Source organism: Puma concolor, chromosome E4, assembly GCF_028749965.1.
Source record: "Puma concolor isolate L17-30 chromosome E4, mPumCon1.1.hap2, whole genome shotgun sequence".
NCBI classification, from domain to species: domain Eukaryota; kingdom Metazoa; phylum Chordata; class Mammalia; order Carnivora; family Felidae; genus Puma; species Puma concolor.
In genome coordinates, this window is record NC_141683.1 from 2,952,024 (window position 1) to 2,971,838 (window position 19,815).

General features: G+C 53.1%; 1 protein-coding gene across 5 annotated transcripts; it reads right to left on the reverse strand.

Annotated features, from left to right (window-relative positions):
* Nucleotides 1-5,527: 5,527 nt before the first annotated feature.
* FCRL1 (Fc receptor like 1) lies at nucleotides 5,528-19,488 on the reverse strand. 5 transcript variants are annotated; one of them, XM_086694869.1, is made up of 11 exons: nucleotides 18,850-19,485; nucleotides 15,357-15,377; nucleotides 12,972-13,241; nucleotides 11,652-11,939; nucleotides 11,218-11,496; nucleotides 10,228-10,341; nucleotides 9,137-9,164; nucleotides 8,070-8,152; nucleotides 7,794-7,862; nucleotides 7,249-7,280; nucleotides 5,528-6,324 (listed from the first exon to the last, which is right to left on the reverse strand). In XM_086694869.1, exons 1-11 carry the CDS (start codon nucleotides 18,878-18,880, stop codon nucleotides 6,253-6,255), a joined length of 1,287 nt encoding a protein of 428 aa, XP_086550995.1. In that variant the 5' UTR covers nucleotides 18,881-19,485; the 3' UTR covers nucleotides 5,528-6,252. The 5 variants fall into 5 exon arrangements, with proteins under 5 accessions (XP_086550995.1, XP_086550998.1, XP_086550994.1 ...); XM_086694872.1 differs by having other exon boundaries at nucleotides 5,528-7,280; nucleotides 11,652-11,810; nucleotides 18,850-19,488; XM_086694868.1 differs by having other exon boundaries at nucleotides 5,528-7,280; nucleotides 18,850-19,487.
* Nucleotides 19,489-19,815: the final 327 nt, after the last annotated feature.

The following is a 19,815-nucleotide window of genomic DNA, read 5'->3' on the forward strand; positions in this document are numbered from 1 at the left end:
ACCTAGAGGCACATCTAAACTCAGATGCAAACTAGGGGCCGCAGCCAGAGGTGAGAAGCTCAGTGGTTCATTGGAGAACAAAGTAAATTCATGTTCAAGGTTACAGTGGAGGAAGTGAAACTGGGTGGGAGGCGTGGGGGGGAGAGGGCCATTGGCCAAAAGGAGAAATAGAAAGATCCTTGTGCGAGGATATTTGGCCACCGGCAAGATGGAGTCACAGGTGCCACAGGGAGGCAGAGTTCTATAAAGACTCGAAATCCTCTCGGATGGACCAGGTAGACTCTTGGCTTGGAGATTCTGAGGGTTGCAGCATACACAAGGGTTCTCTGTCAGACGCAGAGCAACAGTGTCCCTGTCAACTCTGTCCAGTGTCTTGGAAGGGACGTCAGGTACAATGGCAAGGCGGGTGTGTAGGGATTGAGACAGAGACAGAGTCTTCATGAAATACAACTCAGAACAAAATAAATACCATCTCCCATTTGAGGAAGTTACTAGGATAGTCACAATAAGAAAATGAAGCTGGATAACTTCAGAGGTCTCTGTTGTATTTGGTTGACCTTGGGGCCACGAGGCCACGATGACCGAATGAAATGTCACCACGTATGCGATCTCTTATCACAGGAATTGTTGTACACATGGTGGTAGACATGGTCATAACTCACGGCCATCATCATCATGTGGTAGGAGTTATGGTAGTCATTTCAACCGTCACTATAATCATCTTGAACAACATGGCGTCTTTGTTGGATGGGGTTTGACTTAGAAATTTTATATCCAGGGTAAGACATATATCCTTTTGGGGGTGCTAATGTTTGTTGCAGCAGAGCTGGCTGGTGGGGCTCTAGACGGTGTCTGTGTAGACACTCTCCAGACATTATTTAGGCAGGCCCTTCTGCCCAGAAGAGTCTCTACAATGCAATTCATTAGTTCCTAGAATTCTGTTGGGCCCTCCATAGTCCAGAGAGCATGGCAGGGAATTCAGACCCACAATGCCTGGAAACTGCCGTCTGTTACCTTCCTGGCAGATTAGAAGATGAAGATGTCCCAGAGACCCAGTTTCTCCCAGAATTACCCACGTGTCTTCTCCAGGCAATCTCAGTCACCCACGTGTCTCCTCCAGGCAATCTGAGAAGGACAGCGTAAGTCTCCGTTCAGGTAGTGATTATTTTGGGAGACTGGACTTTTCAGAGCTCAAACTTTTCTTCTTCATGAGGAAGATCTCTTCTTCAGGGTCAATAGAAGCTATTATAAACCCCTTTTGAATGAGGCTATGCCATTCCAGTCTTGATGTCTGAGGGGAGACAGAGGCACAGGGAGACTCAGCGAGGTTGTTGGTAAATGTCTGAGCAGCAGGGAGCAGACCTTCCTCGGTGTGTGAAAATCCCTCCTGCTTGGTGGCCTGGGCTCGCTTGGGGTGGGGGAGGGGTGGCAGGTGTGGAGGGGCCCCTGGGGACCAAAGACAATTCAATTTGAAGCTTTTATTTTCTGTTTTAATTGCCTACGTGTGGGTTTTCCAGAAGGTGGATGGTTGTCACTTGTCACTTTCCAGGCAGAAAGACCAACAACCAAGGGGAACTCTGGACCACAGGGGACCCCCTTGGGACATTGAATACACTGACCCTTTGATTGTACTTCCGGCTTTCGGTCCTGATTTCCTGCCAAGGGATTTGCTCATCTCACGTGCCCTGCTAACAGCTCCTTCTCACCAGGAGATGGTGATTGACCAGTCCAAGGAAGCGTGCATTCACTCACTCATTCATTCCGTGATGGATAAATATTACATAATTTTTTAAATGCATCATTAAACAGGTAAAAGAAAAGGGAAATTCCTCCATTACGGATAAGAAGATAAAGAGGAAGTGAAAACAGAGTATTACACATGTAAATTGATATTTCTGGTGCCGTGAGGAGAAAATATTACATGAGATGATTTTTATGAACTTAGCATTTCATCCAGGAGGAACCAGGAGACAAAATCGTGGGCCTATGAAAGGCAGAAGCTTGAAACTAAAACACATAAAATCTGGGCCATCAGAAGGCTTTCCTCTTAATAAAAGAGTGGTTTGGTGGGGAAAAAATTCACCCACCAGCACAGAGATGACAGTAACCTGGTCTTTCTATGAGCTCTGGGGGAAAATAGACTTTCCCCTGAAATATCAAAACCCCAAGACAAGGCCACTCCCGTGGGTGCTCTGGGAAGCTCCACATGGGGAATTATCATGAAAAGTGGTCCCGGGCCACTGACACCCCCAGGGCTTGGAGGAAGCACATACAAAATGGCTTTTGAGGGACAGAGTGAGAAGCCCCAGCCACATGAGACTCCTATAATGCACAGGAAGTGTCTCAATCTGCAGTCACAAAACCCACCAAGTTACAATGACCAAGATTCAGGAAATGTGACAAATGCAGGCTTAACTACATAAAACTTCAGGCAGAAGAATAACCTAAGAATTACAATAAAGTAAATGTATTTATACTATTTCAAGTTTGTTAAAATAATAAAGTAGGGCACTCATAGAGTAAAATGCCATAAATAATAAAAAGGGAAATTTGAGACGGAATCATAATAATAATTTATTTTTTTGAGTGTTTAATGTGTGCCATGTACAGCTTGAAGCATTTTAACCAAATGGTTTTACATAATTAGCAAGGCAGCATGATGTATCAGATATGATTGCTATTCCAGTTTTAAGCATGAAGAGAGTTTATTTTTATTTATATTTTTTAATGTTTATTTTTAAGAGAGAGAGAGAGAGAGAGACAGAGTGTGAGCAGGGGAGGGGCAGAGAGAGAGGGAGACACAGAATCTGAAGCAGGCTCCAGGCTCTGAGCTGACAGCACAGGACCCGACGTGGGGCTCGAACCCACAGACTGTGAGATCATGACCTGAGCCGAAGTTGGACGCCTAACCTGACTGAGCCACCCAAGCACCCCGAGAAATACAGAGTTTAAATAATTTGACCCAAACTGCAGATCCAGTAAATGGTGGGGCTCCCGTGTAAATCCAGGAAAAAAAGTCCACGCTTCTGGACCCTCGGGGCTCACGTTTCATTTCTTGAGCCCTCCCTGAGGTCCAAATACTTCGCGGTGGCAGAAAAAATGTAACATGTAAAAATCTACATTTGTCCTAAAAAAGAAAAAGTTAAACATTTCCATGGGCCAGAAACAGAGATTCAAGAGAGAAACCCAGCCAAGGGACGTGATGGGGAGAGCGCCCCACGGAGCCTGGGTTGGCGAGGGCAGGGGTGAGTGTGGAGCTGGGACAGAGGGGTGCGTGTGCCAAGAACACAGGGCACGTGATAGGAGCCCGTCGTGCGACGGGCAGACTCCTCCTCAGCAGAAGTTCAAACGGTGTCAGTATTTGGTTTTCCAAACTGTATTTAAATTCTAGTTAGTTAACGTGAAGTGCAATATTGGCGTCAGGAGTAGAATGTGAGGCATCGCTGACATTCAACACCCAGTGCTCATCCCAACAAGTGCCCTACTCAGTGCCCATCCCCCATCTAGCCCATCCCCCGCCCTCTTCCCTCCAGAACCCTCACTTCGTTCTGGATTGTTGAGATTAGCACTAGGCAGAAGCAGTAGAAAGGAGGTTCACGTCAGGCGTGCTAAGGTAGCACGGAAATAAAAGGAAAGAGAATAGACCTAACCAATCGTAGCAGATAATTTATACCTGTTTGGAAAAACAGTTAGATCTCTGGCTCATATAATTTTTTTAATTCCAAAAAGTAAAGTCATAATATAAATATAATATAAAACACCAGAATAGGAAAAGGCAGATTCTTACTTCACCCCAAACATGCATATGATACACTGTGTGAATATATATCAAAATTATGAAAGCATTTTAAGAAAATGTACGAACGTTTCTATAACGTAATCGCAGGGGAGGGAATGTGAGGGAAGTTTCTTGAATGATGGAGAAATTTTCTATCCTGACAAGACTTTGCGTTAGTTGGGTGCGTGCTTTTGTCCAACTGACCGAACTAAGCACATAAAATGTGTGCACCTCACTGTATACAAATTATAAATCATTCCTACAAAAGCTATAAGAAAAAGGTAAATGAACACTGAGAAAATAGGCGAAGGGTCAGCACAGGAAACTTTTGGAAGAACTACAAATTAACAGTCCCTTTATGGGGAAAATGCTCAATTGCATTAGTTTTAAAATTTTTTTTTTCAACGTTTATTTATTTTTGGGACAGAGAGAGACAGAGCATGAACAGGGGAGGGGCAGAGAGAGAGGGAGACACAGAATCGGAAACAGGCTCCAGGCTCTGAGCCATCAGCCCAGAGCCTTATGCGGGGCTCAAACTCACGGACCGCGAGATCTTGACCTGGCTGAAGTCGGGTGCTTAACCGACTGCACCACCCAGGCGCCCCTAAAATTTTTAACTGAAATTACAATGGTGCTTTTCTCTCACAGGTCGATTATCTCACGCATTGTTGGTCGACGTGTGCACTGATCCAGCCTTACTACAGAGCAGTTTAAGAGTATTTAACAAAAACATCAAATGTGCACAACCTAAAATGTCCTAATCCCTGATTTACAAACTTATCCTTCAGATGAATTAACAGGAACAGAGAAGTATATTTGTACAAGGACTTTTATTTTATTATTTTATTTTTAATGTTTATTTTTGAGAGAGAGAGTGAGGGAGGGAGGTACAGAGAGAGGGGGGACAGAGGATCCAAAGTGGAGTCTGTGCTGACAACAGAGAGCCCAACGTGGGGCTCAAACTCACGAATGAGGAGATCATGACCTGACCTGAAGTCAGACGCTCAACCAACCGAGCCACCCAGGCGCCCTAGGACATTTATTTTAGTATTGTTTTTATAATATAAAAATTTTGGAAACCACCCCATGTCCATCAGTGGTTGAAAAGACTACAATATACTATGATAGTATTTCACGGCACTGAATGGTACACTTAAAATGGTCATTGTGGCAAATTTTATGTTACTTCTAGTTTGCAAAAAAAAAAAAGTATATATTATGATTTATCTGTATATAGCCAATATATACAGCCTTTTTTTTTTTTAACGTTTATTTATTTTTGGGACAGAGAGAGACAGAGCATGAACGGGTGAGGGGCAGAGAGAGAGGGAGACACAGAATCGGAAACAGGCTCCAGGCTCTGAGCCATCAGCCCAGAGCCCGACACGGGGCTCGAACTCACAGACCGCGAGATCATGACCTGGCTGAAGTCGGACGCTTAACCAACTGCGCCACCCAGGCGCCCCTATATAGCCTTTTAAAATAGTAGATGTCTACGTAAAGCCTTGAAAATATTCCGCAATTTTTAAAGGTAGGCATATTTCTAAATATTTGTATATTTACTTGCATGTATAAGACTTTGTATGAAGAATTAAAAATATCTGTGCAGCTAAGTTTTTAAGCAACGGGCACCGTTTATGGTGTTAGATATAGGGAAGACCCTTAGTTTTTACATTGTATACTTTTAAATTGTTTTAATTTGTAAGAGGTGGTGAATAATTGTTTTCAAATGAAAATACAGACTCCAAATTGTATTGTCACATTTTTAAAAGGCTTGTGAATAAAAGAAGAAAAACTGTATTCATAAAGCTTCTAGAAGCTGCAGCAAGCACAGAACTTTGGATGTGGTGAAACTCACCAAGATTCTATCTCATTACAAATATGGCGGCATCTAGACTGGCTTATGCACACAAAATACGTCGCCAAAGTTGAGTGCACCCACAGTACGTATTTACAAAACTTTGTTTGAATTCTAATTTGGTGTCAGTGACCCCAAATGCACCGAGTGACATATTTTACGCAGAAGCAGGCTGCACGCAAGTGGCAGGACTGGACATCTGTTCTGGAGATCAGTACAGAGCCCGTCTACACTTACGAGGTGACGACACCCATCTCCGTGTGCGGCAGCCCTGTGGAGTCACTGACCTTGCATCCTGGCCCACTGAGTGAGCTGCACTGTCTCTCCACCCCAAGATCCCAAGTTCTTTCACCCACCTTGTGTCCTCTTATAAGAAGGTAGAGCACAGTTCGACCTGTGCCTAGAAGAACCAGTAGGTATGGGGTCCTGGTAACGAGGTCCTTCCCGCCCCCACATTCATGTTGGTTCTCTTGGCTGGTTTTAGGAATAGTCTTGGGAGGAAAGCAGCTGGGTGAGAAGCACTGGAGGGCTGACTACCCCAGGATCTCTGAAGAACGTATTGGTTCTGAGGCTTAGGGTCATGGATGGTTTCCAAAGGGCAGAATCTTCCAGAACGTTACATAGCGTCATCATAGTCCTCATCTGTAACGTTTGCCTTCTTCAGCCTAAAATAGATGGCTGAGGCATCCTACAAGCAAAGGCACATAGACAGGACCAGAGCAGGGAACACACATGGGGCCTGTCTCTTCCCCAGGCAGCCAGGGCATGTCCTATCATGACGTGCCACGCACATGCAGCACAGCCTCTTGGAAGACTGCGGCCCTGGGCGAGCATTTTCAAAGGGCCTGCGTCCCATCCCCCCGGTGGATCGAAACGCGTAAGCCCCTCTCCCGTTCGGAGGGGCCGCTGCCAGGCAGTTCCGCGGGTTGGCGTTTTTTGCAGGATTTCAGGATTTTACACTCATACACTAAATTCAGCGTGTCACTGGAGTTTCCCAAGGACATGGGTTCTGTGGTGACACATCTGTCTCCCCCACCTCACTCGACAAAACTACAAAGCGTCTACTGTCTTTGCACACACGCTGAGCTGGGATTCCCACAATTTTCTGAGCGTACTTCCGTATTATCAGTGATGTCGTCAATTATTCAAGGTTGACAGATCACTGAGTTTCAATGACACAAATCCCTCTTAGTTTAGCTTCGTTCAATGTTAATTTAGTTTTCCACGGGTTGTTTGGTTAACCTCACAACACAAAGTTGTGTGTGTGTGTGTGTGTGTGTGTGTGTGTGTGGCTGAACAGTATTTCACAACAAGGATTTTCAAGGAATGGCATGTTTAGACTTGGCACGTGCCAGAGTGTAACTACAAATCATCCATGTCTCTGTGGCCAAAGGAAACGTCTACGCAAGCCTCCAAAATTCCCTTGCACAGTGACGCTTTACTGTTACAACCAAATGTTTTTATCCCACTGTGTGGGGAGATAGGGGAAGAGACAGACCCCGGAGGCATTTGGGTTTTGCTAAGTGGCCATAAGTTTTAAAGTTTGAGGAGCCCGTCGGCAGAAGAAAGAGAGACGAGCAGGAGGGAAAATACGATGGGGATTCTGACTCACCTGGTCCTCGACGCGTGTCCTCGGGGGCGGTACTGTGGGAGAGAAGATGTGCGCTGTAAGATGTCATTTATATTTAAATGTAAATTTTTATATGCTTTTTTATGCTACTTGTGGTGTATTGGTTGCCCTCGGTTTTTGGTCTTGCTTTTCTGCCTTGCACAAACCCGGTTGCCTTGCCGTTCACAGGACAATTGCAGCCTCGTGGGGGCGGACGGGTGAGTAGGTCCCTCTGGGCATTTACACACTTGGCATTTCTGGAGCCATCAAGTATGGATGGGACAACGGCAGGTGAGCAGACACCCGGGCCTCAGAGAGAGCACGGGGCCCCTCGAGGAGCGCAGGTCGACATCGCCACCCCCGTGTGCCATCCGACTGGGGGCACTAAGCAGGCACCGGCACTGGGCTCTCCTCGGGGCGGCTCCCAGACCCAAGGCCGGAGCTCAGGGAGGCAGAGCAGCAGAACCGAAGCCGCTCGCGGCCCCTGATTATCCCCTTGGTTCCAGGAGGGACAAAGTCAGAGACAAATTCACTCCCTCGCGTCTCACCTGCTGGTGGCCGTTCCTGCTGCGTGTGGTACACCAAAGAGTAAACCTCGTCCCCGCGTACAACATTCGCTGGAAGGGGAGAAAGGAGGCATTGTGACACGGCCCTTTCTTCCCACTCCATGCCGACCACCCGTGGCCACGCGGACAGACCCGCCACCTGTTCACGGAGGCGGTGGCTGGGGCACAGCAGCCACAGGTGGGGCCGGCAGACGGCACCCCGTCGCCCCTTCCCCAGCTCACTCGAGCTCCTCGGGCCAGGTCATTCGGGACCCTCACCGTTTTCGTACACAGACTGTCCCTGCAGCGGGGCGGGTGAGTTGACGTAGCCGGATGCTGGCGGCACAGGGCTCGGAGGGCTCCTGCAGACATGGAAACACACGTCATCTGCGTGGGGTGGCGTCCCAGATGCCCCGCACATCTCCCTCGACGGTTGTGAGCAAGACATTGAAGGAGCCAAGCCTGCTAGGGAGGGTCCTGGGCGGAATACTGACCCCTGAGGAGAGTCCCCGTCACAGCTGCGTCGCCCACGCCCTGACCTGACCCAGCAGCGCGCAGCGGGTAGTGCTGGGGCACACAGCCCGTGAGCGCCGGCCCCCATCTGACGGGCTCACGGTGGTGTCGCCCACACCCGCCTCGGTGCCCCTCACATCACACGCGCTCAGTGAATATTGAATGAAGCAATATTGATCCCCTCCCCCGACAGAAAACAGGTTGTTAGGCAGAAGAAGCAGCTTGAGGAAGGGAGAGAAGAAAGTGGGCTTGTGCGTGCATGTACGCCTGGAAGAGTGCTACCCTGATCTGGGGGGAAATATCTGTATTTTCTCAGCATAAAAACAACACGGTATTAACTAAACATTGATGTCCCCAGATGCAAGGATTTAAAAAGAAACTCCCCCCACCCCCCTAAACTTCTAAAGAACTTCACCAGCAATGGTTATCGCTCTCTGGCTTCAATTACCGAAATGTGCCCGTATCTTAATGCCTCTGGGATACTTTAAGACCCTAGGATCCTGCTTTCCTTCCTCATCGGAACGACTCACAGACCCTCAGATAGCGGTGAATTGATTGAATGCATCCATTCATTGGTGAATGTGTGAAACGGGTCAAGGTAGTTTGTCGAGGGAGCTAAACTAGGAAGAATGATGCAAGGATTTAAATGCAAGCACAACGAAGAGGGGTGGCAAGCAGGTTCTCAGCTACCAGGGGGAGAGCTCTGGGGCGGGGGGAGGGTGCTCAGGGTGGGTTATAATAACATGAAACAAGCACAGGAGAGAAGAGAACTCAAAACCGGGAAGACGGGTTTTTCTGCTGCATCCGTGCACATGGAGAAAGTGGGGCCTCACCCGCGTGGGTTCCCGGAGGGACGTCTTCCTACAAGTCAAGCAGATGAGCAGACATGTCAAAGGGGGACTCTGTTCACCACTTGTTCTCAGGTGGCCCTCGTGTGGGGACTGCACCCCGGGCCACGGTGCCCCTCACAAGGCCACCGCGTGCCAGAGAACAAGCTGGCACTCGCTTGCACAGATCCTACGTCCTGCAGGTGAGGAGACTCCGTGCAGAATGGTCACGCGAGCTTCCCAAAGACGGTTCACACCGGAGCGAGGACTTGAACCCACACCTCTGAACCGTTCCACCTCCACCTCTTGCATTGTTTGCTTCGGGTTTTAACAACCACACCCCCTAATGTTGTCATGACAAGTCCTGAGAGGCAGGCACTGCCACAGCCACGTTACAGACGGGGCGACGTGCCCCAAGAGGCAGGAAAAGCTGGGCATTCAAGTGAAAACCTCACGTTGTCCCCATCTTGCTCGGCGGAGAACAGGAGTCCCGGATCAAATGCACAAATACATATGTAATTACCCGTTGTGAGCACGGCGGGGCTAACCAGCTTAGCGCCCTGATGGAGAATAATGAGAGAACACGGGCTGTGGCCAGGGGAAGCCTCTCGGAGAAAGTGACACTTAAGCTGGAAAGCAGGAGGGATCCTGCAGTGAGTGGAACACGAGGATGTGTGGACAAGCATTCCAGAAAGCGGGAAAGGCACGTGACCATGCTCGGGGGAGGGGGGGATAAGAACCGAGGCACTGACTTTACCTGGGAGATGGTCAGCAGGGCTGGGATTGCTAACCGTGTGTCTCCTCCAGGCGCCGACTAGTTAGTTTACATAGAGTTACATTTTGGTGCAAATATTTGATCAGATGAACACAAGATATCGGGGGGACCTGAACCGATGACACGTAGCAGACGGAAGACTTGACCTAAGACACCGCGTCAGTTTAATGGGTGCTGCTCCCGTGCGGGGGGCTGGGAGCAGGTGTGCAGGCAGGGTGGCCAGCAGGGCATATCCATCCCTCCGTGTACACGTCACCCGCCCAGCCTGTGTCCGTGAAAACAAAGGTCATGGTCACAAAATACCAGTCTCTGAAATACTAACCTAGTCTTTTCCGGAGCCCACAGCAGAATAAGGCCAGAATGACGGGACCAAGGACGCCAAGCATCCCCTCGAGGATTCCCGAGGCGAGAAGTTCCTTCCTGTCCTCCGTGGGCACTGGAGGGAGAGGTCAGAGCGTGAGCTTCTGTGCTGGACGGCTGGCCTTTGGAGAGCAGACATCCTGGCCGTGGGTTGAGGCCAAGGTCTGCCCTTCCCAGGGACGGGGCGGGGGGACAGTGAACTGACTTCTGTATCGAGGGGCCTACAGCTCTTCACGCTGATGACTGGAGAAGAGGCACCAGCCTTCACGCCTTCGTCGCCTCCGTGCCCTTGAGATACACCTCCCAGGACAGCACCGCCCACAGACGCCCATCGTTGGTTGCACGATGCCAGAAACGTGGCAGGGTCAGGAGAACTCCCCCAGGAGGGAGGCAAAGCATAAGAGACTCTTAACTACAGAGAACAAACTGAGGGTTGATGGAGGGAGGGGGCTGGGGGGATGGGCTAGATGGATGATGGGCATTAAGGAGGACATTTGTAGGGACGAGCACTGGGTGTCGTATGTAAGAGACGGATCACTGGGGGTGCCTGGGTGGCTCAGTCAGCCAAGCGTCCAACTTCGGCTCAGGTCATGATCTCAAGTGTCGCGAGTTGGAGCCCCGCGTCGGGCTCTGTGCTGACAGCTCGGAGCCTGGAGCCTGTTTCGGATTCTGTTCTCTCTCTGTCTCTCCCCTCCCCTGCTCATTCTCTTTCTCTCTCTCTCTCTCCCCTCCCCTGCTCATTCTCTCTCTCTCTCTCTCTCTCAAAAATAAATAAACATTAAAAAATAATTCTACCAATTAAAAACAAGAGAGATGAACCACTGGGTTCTACTCCTGAAGCCAAGACTACACTGTTTGTTACCTAACTTGAATTTAAGTAGCATTAACACAACCTCTCCCAGGATGCTGGAAAGAGGCAGTGACCAGGACAGCTCTATGCCCTGGGCTGTACCTGTGACGTTGAGTGGCACCGCTGCGCTGCGCCGGGCCCCCAGCCCGTTGTCGGCCTCGCAGGAGTAGTTTCCAGAATGTTCTGCGGTCAGAGAGAGGTTGAAGGACGCTCCTCCTCCAGCGTGAGCTGAGCTCCTCCCCAGGGTGACATTCTCGCGATAAAACCGGTACAGGATGGGGGGAGAGCCCCTCTGGGCCTCGCAGCGAAGCTCGACCACGTCCCCCACTTCGGCCGGGGCCCCGGGCCCCCTGATGGTGAGGACGGGGCGGGACACTGGAACTGAGGGAGACAGGGGGGCCGTCAGAGAGGGTCCCCACACGGGGACGGACTGGTAATCCCAGCCCATGGAGGCCCAGCCCCGCTGAGCTCCCTTGGGGTGCCCCAGGGGAACGGGGAGCCCAGCTGGCGGGCCGCTGGTGGGTCGCAGAACTTACTTCTGACGGTGACGCTCACCAGCTCGCTGAGGCTGGGGCCGTAGCCGTTGTCGGCCGCACAGTAGTATTTGTCCGTGTCGCTGTCCCTCACCGCCGGGATCTCAAACTTCGCTGCCAGAGAGCGCTGGGTCTTTGTTTCCAGGTTCAAACCCAGGGCCCCTTTGTACCAGAGGAAGGTGATGTCTCCTGTGCCCCTGGCCACCATGCAGACGAGAGCCAGCCTCTCTCCCTTCTGCACTTGCCCGCCGGGAGGCTGCGTCTCCAAGCTCACATTACAGACGGGGACTCCTACACACACACAATGTGACCCGGGAGGGGTGACTGTCCTGAACCCAAAGGCCTTGGGTAAAGTCAACAGTTCATGCGGTCGAATGGCTAACGTTGGGGGCCGTTTTGAGGTGGGGGGGGGTTCTGCCGATTTGGGTCTGCCTTGGTCCAGCGGATGCTGGCAGTGTGACAAAGGCCATCCTGTTACCATGCACCCCCTCCTGCCCCAGGACAGTGGGGCTCCCAGGACCCTCACTCTGCAAGGCACAACGGTAAGGAGGCCACGGTGTGGATCGAAGGTCAAGCTGCCTGGGCTTGGGTGCTGGTTCTGGTCTTACTGTGTGTGCTTGATCCGAGGGCTTAACTTCCCTGGGACTCGATTTCCCGTCTGCACAGGGGAGCGGGCAATGATCGCTCTCTCCCGAAGTCGGGAGGGCTCCCTTACGTGGCGCGACGGGCCGGGAGCACGGCCCACTGCCTGGCGTGTCTCCAGCCTCACCAGGGCTGGGCTGTGAGCGAAGGCGGGAAAGCCGGCCTTCTGGAGGTAATCGACACCCGCTTCCCAGCTCCGAGGATGCATCTTGGACCGAGAATGGGGGGAGGACGTTGGCGTGTCCACCCTGACGTGGGGCAGCACGGTTCAGAGTCACAAAACACCCCCCTTCTCTTTTTCTCTCTCAAACTCAAACCCCAGCCTCTCCTCCAATAGCCTCCTGTACAAAGCTTCCCCTTTCCGTGCGGCTCTGATTTCTCCCTTCTCCGTGGCTCCCGTCAGCCCCCCACCACGGCCACACATCTCGCCCTGGCTGTTGAGGGCGCCGCGGGAGCTGTGGCTCCTGGAAATCGGGGGGCTCCACTCTCCAGCACAGTCCTAAATACCCTTCTGCACGTTCAAGCGGGATTAGCAAGGATAAGGGAAGATCCCTCCGGGACTCTGACCAGGAGAGAAGCTCGGTACACCTCCATTCCTGCAGGAGCCGAGCCCCCAGTGTTGGGGGAGATCAGCCTCGTGCCCGCCCGTGTCTGCCCCCCGCCTCAGGCCCCCGCACTCACTCTGCACCTGTATCTGGACCCTCGGGCTCCGAGCGACTCTGGCTGCCATGGTCTTTTCTTCGCACCAGTAGGATCCTGAGTCTTCCCTCCACACCTTGGGGAGCTGGAGCTCCGGGGAGCTGCTCCAGCCCGGCCACAGGACCCGGCTGTCTCTGAAGAAGCGGAACTGCAGGGAGCCGTCCAGCCTCCGTGAAGGGACCAGAACGTTGCAGGTCAGGGTCACTGAGCCTCCCTCCACGGGCCGAGAGGGCGTGGCGGTCAGGAGCAGGGCTGGAGAGAGGGACGAAACACATATGTTCCAGGGCCCAGGGGTTCAGAGTCCCCGGGCGGAGGCACTTGGTGCTCGGATAACCACCCAGTGGGGTGCAGAGCCCATCCCGCACCCCGGCACCCCCCGCGCAGCACCTCTTCCGTCCATAAGACAACCCTTGCCTGCCACTTGGTTCTCACGCTTCGACATTTCTAGCCACGAACTAAACACACCCCTTCCGGACACAGGGCAGGGCACTGATGACTGTGATTGGAGGCGGTGAAGCCTGACGCTTCAGGAAAAGTGAGTGGGTTTCATTCATTCTTGTTGTAAATCAGGGCGGTCGTTTTTCTTCTGCTTCGTTCCCCTGGTGTCCCAGAGCCACACTATTTCTTCCAAGGACGGAACGTGACACCGGGGGATCTGCCAGTCAGGGAAAGGTTGAGAGGCGCTCGATGCCTTCTTTACGGATTCTCTCCTTCCCACTGGAAGCAACAGGGGTGCACCTGCCGGAAAATGCCTCACGCACGCACTGGGCTCCCTTGCTCTGGGACTGTGCCCACACCTCCGTAGAAGGCAAGGTTGTGCAGAGCAATTTCAATCCGTACCTTGAGCTCAGGGATGCCTCCCTCTTCGGCCATAAGGCTTTTCTCCAGGGGGACCACGGGTGGGCAAAGCTGGGTCCTGCTTCCCCTCACCTCCTTCTGCCCAGCGTCGGTGCCCGGGAAACCCCAGAATCCCCGAGCACACTGGCTCTTGCGACATTTGTTTGTGGAAGGCTCAGAGCCTCTGCTTTTCAGGAAAGTTTACGAATTTTCCTAAGAGAAGCCTGTCTCCCCTCACCAGCGAAAAATGCCACGTGATCCAGGTCACTGAGAGGCGGGGGCTGCTCCAACACCTGTCACTTCAAGCCTGGCTGGTGGAATGCCTCGCCTGGGAACTCAAAAGAACTCGCTCCCGACGTCGGTACCAGAATGCTTGCTTGCTCCGTGCTGGGGCCTGGACGGAACACCTGTGCGCCGGGAGGCATTTTCTGTCCTTGGAAAACTGCAGTCCCAGTGGGCCGAGGACAGCACAGCTTTTGAGCTGAGCAGAGGAAGGAATAAAAAAGGCGTCTAGGCAGCTGGGCCCCATGCTTCTGAATGGGGCAGGGCACGCGTGGAGTAGGACCCGGACAGGGCCGTTTGCGAGGGCTGGAGCTCAGCCTCGAGCTCAGAGCTTGCCCCAGATCATTCTCGGGTGTTCCCAGAAACACCTGACAGATTCCCGGTGGCGGGAGTTTCGTCTCTTCTGGGTGTGGTCTTGGATTTCTGCTTACGCTCGGATTGAACCCATGAGCCCATGGCCTGAGTTCCACCTGGACGAACCTCAGAAGAGCTGTCCAGAAGGTTGGGCTGGTCCCGAACACCCCTGACCGTTGGCATCAGAGGCCCGTTCCCCCCGGTTGTACGTGCGGCCCGTGTTCTTGAGGACGCAGAAGGCCCCTTCCGGCCCCGTGGACAGTACTTTGCATAGAGGAGAGCAGTTCTGACGCCTCCTGGATGTAAACACACGTCAGTGGAAGGTTCCTTCTGGGGGGAGACTTCCTCTTCTCTTGTGGTAAAGGTAAGACTTTGGATCAGGATCAGAGTGAACGGTGGCACCGAGCAGGGTCTGGGAGACACGTCGTGCGGGCCGACCGCTGTGGCTACAGCGGGAGTGCAGGAGGAAGGAGGCAGAGTGACGCCTGGCGCGCCCGAGGCCCGGCATCCACCGTCATCGTCGCCGCGGACGGGTGGCGGCCGAGATTCCTCCAGCGCTCCTGGGGGAGCACCCAGCGGGGAAGACACAGCAGCCCTGGGGCCCCTGAGGCCGGGGGGGTGGACAGTCCTTCTCACATCCGTCCGCGGCACTCTGTGACTTCCCCGTGAAACAGCATCTCCCTTCCGGAGAGCGGGGAGGACCGTGCTTCTGAGAAGGTCTCAGCAAGACCGCCCCACCCCCAGCGCAGCAGGCTCGTGTCAGGTGCAGACACTGGTCTGAACACAGGCCGCGGGGGCCCCGAGGGAGCCGCTGTCACCAGATGTCAGACAGCATCCACGGCTGCGACAAGATTCCCACAGACCGCAGAGGGGGAGGGGAAGAGAGCTACTCACCAGTTAGTTCGCAGGGCGGCGCTAGGAGAGAATTCGGGAGAGATCAGTGCGGACCTGGAGTTGGGTGGACCTCCCCCGGCACTGCCCCCTCCCCCCTCCTCCCCCACCTTCCCTCTCCGCTTCACTCCTGCCTCTTCCTTCTCCTCTCTGCTTCCTTCTTGGCCTCCACTCCTTCTCCCGCATTCGTTTCTGATCACTGCCCCCATCCGTTGTTAGGACGCGGTACCTTCGTTGGTGACCGCACCTCCCTCTTATCCCTCCCTCAAAAGTCCAGAGGACCCTGCCCCGGCCCGGCCAACTTGCAGTGACAACGGCCAGGCTCCTGACCAACACACACACACACACACACTGTGCCCTTTATTCACCTACTTCCCAGCGGAGCAGGTCCAGAGAAGGAATTCTGATTTCCCCAAAGATTCTCTCATATCCCAAGGATTTGACCACAGTATTATGACATGATGACCAAGGACAGGAGATTCTGGGGAGATGCAGGCTCTCAGCCAGAAGGCACGGGCCTGAACCCTGGCTCTGCCCCACTAGCTGTGTTACCTCGGAGAAAATGCTTTCCCTCTCTGTGCCCTATGTTCCTTTTCTGTAGAAGGGAGGTAATACTGAACCTACTTCACAGAGTTTTCGTGAGGATTAAATAAGTTGACATCCGTAAAATGCCTGGAATTTATTCCACGTTCAGTAAATATTACCTCATAATCACTATCTATTTGAACCCATACTTGGTCTGACATATTTAGCCTGGTTTTTTTTTTTTTTTTTTTTTTTTTTTTTTTTTTTTTTTTTTAGCTTAAATGCTTATTTGAATGATGCGTTCCTCGGGTAGGAGAGTGGAGTCAACGGGGGCTGGCACGACCATCACGGTTTTCATTCATCCGTCCTACAAAGCATTTTGAGGGCCTCCTGTGCGTCACGCATTGCGAGTGGGACGCGGGTGGCCGGAGCGAACGTGACCAAGTCTTTGCTGTTCAGGGGGAGAGCGCCAATTAAAAAACCAATATGCAATCTGATTTCAGAGAGTGATCAGCGTGTAGGAAAGATAAAGGCCAGGGGTGCCTGGGTGGCTCCGTCGGTTAAGCATCTGACCCTTGATTTTGGCTCAGGCCGTGACCTCACGTTCAGTGGGGTCGAGTCCCGTGTTGGGCTCTGGGCTGACAGCACGGCACCTGCTTGGGACTCTCTCTTTTCCTCTCTTTCTGCCCCTCCCCCACTCACTCGTGCCTGCTCTCTCTCTGTCTCTCCTTCTCAAAATAAATAAATAAACTGAAGAAAAAGATAAAGCTGAGAAATCAGTTACAGAGTATCATCGGACGATCTTGACCATTCGGATAGCTGTCAGTTGGGTAGAAAACAGAACGAAATTAGAGAGCTGCCTTCCCAGTGTTCGGGACCAGCACCCCGGGCAGAGAAGGAGCAAATGCGGAGGACCTGAGAAGGAGTGAGCTCATCTGTGGAGGGAGGAGAAGGCAGTGCCCCTGCAGCTGAGGGAGGGGCAGCGATGGGCACTGCTGTGGTACCTACAGACAGTCCGAGCCAGTCACGGAGGGCTTCCTGGACGTGGTGCCAGGCCTGGATTTCATTCCAGGTGTGCTGGGAGCCGTGGGCAGCTCTGACTGAACTTACGCTTGTAAAATCACTCTCACGCACACGGGGAGGAGGACGGACCACCGTCCTACAGGAGAAGCAGGGAGGACATGGGTGGAAACTCGGTCTGGAAGCCTGAGGATGCCGGCTGAGGCTGGGCGGCCGTTGACTGCATGGAAGGTGCTCAGAGGAGAGACCAGCGCTGGGGAAAATTAGCCTGAGTTCTAGGTTAAAGTGGCCACAAAGCACCTGAATGGTGCAGCTGGGAAGTGAGCGAGGTGGGGGTGGGTGGGGAAGAGCCAGGTCTGGGCAGCAACCTTGGGAAAGTCAAACCTTGGGAAGGTCAGGAAACAACGGGGGTTGAGTTAGAAAGAAAACCAGCAGAATGTGGTAGTCCAGAGGCCACGGGAAGAAGCGTTTCCAGAAAAGGGAGCAGAGGGAGGCTTCCCGGGAGGCCGAGTGCGAGGAGATGGGACCCGGAGTCCAGGCCAGGGCGATGCGCAGGTGGCTGCTGGTCCCAGAGGGAACAGCACTGGGGACGAAAGACGGACGGCCGCGGCCCAGGACAGGGCGAGGGGGACAAGCGAGCACTGAGAACCGGCCGACGGTCCCAGGGCTTAGGGGCCGGGCAGGTGTGATGCCAAAGGGGTTGAGGCGCTAGAAATGTGGTGAGCATGCTGGTGGTCACGTGGCTGTAAATCCTTCCGGAGAATCTTAGACGGCGTATCAGAAAAGCAAATCTTACTGTCCCGTCAGTTAAAAATGAGCTCAAAACGATGGCAGGAGATAAAGCAAAGCCCAGCAACGGCCTAGAAACTTTGCGAAAGGCCAGCCGGAGGCCGTCAGGATGCATTTCCGTGGTTTCCAGGAAAGACGTTATGCTGTTTGTATGTTTACGGGAATCACCCAGAAGGAAAAATCGTGCTGATGGCAGAGTGGAGGTTCTGAGGGAGCAGGAGCGCCTGGGACCCAGTGAGGAGGGAGGGCCCCTGTGTGGGGACGGGGATAGGGCAGTCCCGAAGGAGGGCGTGTGAGGGGTGGCAGGGAGATCCGAGCACGGCCTCAGGCAGGCAAGGACTTTCTCTTCTGATAGTGTTCATGTCCTCAGTGACATAGGCAGCAAGGTCATAAGCTGAGTGTGAGAAGGGAGGAGTTTGAGGAGGCGGAGAAGCTGGGACCTAGTGGTCCAGGCGTGAGGCTCAGACTAGCAGGTGTAGGAGGTCACCGGCCCTGCCAGGACCACTGGAGACGTGTGCCCTACCTTGAAAGGGACATGAGTCAATGGGACGGTGCCTTTCGTGTGAAGGCACCTGTGTGATGCGTGCAGAGAAGTATGCTGATCGGGGGCTGCTCACGAGGAGAGAGGTGCAGGTGTGGCTGGGAGCCTTGCGCCCCAGAATCTAAGGCGGGGAGGGGGCAGAGGACAGTACCTGGCAACGAAAAGTCGCTCCGGGGGTTGAAGAGTGGCCACTCGGCGGGGGGGGGGGGGGGGGGGGGGGGGGGGCCCGAAACAGGGATTTTGAAAGCGAACAGTTGTTGGTGATAAATTCTAGGGTTTGATGGTAGGAATGAGGGGGCCAAGGACAGACGATAAAGGGAAAGGTGTTTAAGACAAGGAACGAAGGCCCAGTTTGTTGTATGAATTATCCCCGTAGCTATCAGCAACAGCGAGGACAGACAGAATTCACACTGGAAGGAAAGACAGCCAGCGAACGCTTCCTAGGAGGTAAAAACCGAAATGAACGTGCCCTTCAAACACCTGCCTTTCCAGTATTTACCACCTGCTGACCGACTCTGAGCTGCCGGTTGGAGGCAGAGATCCCAACACCCGCGGGCGCAGGCAGAGGCCTCGGGAGGCACTGGGGCCGGAGCCCCGCACCTGCTCGGACCCCCTACTCACCGCACATCAACAGCATGAGCCCCAGCAGCATGAGGACCAGGTCGGGGGCTGTCACTGGAGATGCTTTCTCATCGGAGGAAGAATCCAGCTCCGAGTTGAGAAGCAGCAGCTTGTCAGAGGGCTGCGGAAGTCACGCTGCAGCACGTTTACAGAAATAGAAGAAGAACCAGGGTGCTCCGATGGCCCTCCTCTATTTCCTGTCCTGTGGGGGCCCAGACGGGCAAAGGTGCTCCTTTCTGTATTTGCTTGACTGTCCACGACTTGAAGAGGGTGCACACCAGGGCCTCCCTCTGGAGCACAGGGGGTATCTCAAGGGAACTTTCCCAGAGGCAATTTCTGACCCCGATGAGCCTTCCTCAGACCACAGTCCCGCGGAAGTTCAATGGCGGGTTTTCCTCACTGGGAAGCATGTCTCCTGGCCCACGTCTTCTCCACACACACTCTCGTTTCTCAACAGCCTGCACTGTGGCCGCTCTGGGCACGAATGTCCAAGCCAGAGACCAATGGGCTGTCACCCGGGTCCCCTGCAGCATCGGAGAACCATTGTGGATGATGATTTGTACAGAGTCAGGCTATTTGTAAGGTGCCAGCTCCCATATTTAAACTTGCAGGGTGTAGCAGTCAATGAACCAGAAACAGAAGAAAACAGAATCACAGGAAACTACTGCCTGGGTGGGGGGGATGTCTGTGAGTGAAACACAGGAAAGAGGCATATGCAAACTAGCTTCTGGGTGTTGGGGGACATTCGGCACTAGCTCCTGGCCTGGCACTTGTGGTGGTGTTCCTCCCCTTCCCCAAGTCAGCGTCATCTCTGCCTCGAGCACGCAGGGGATCCAGTCCTGGGCACCCAGAGCCCGCGTGGAATTCAGATTATGGTTAGAGGAGAAGAAACCATCTGAATTTCCAACATCTCTTGAGTCTTTGAGTATCTAAGGTTAAGAAGAACCCAACAACGTGTGGGAGCAA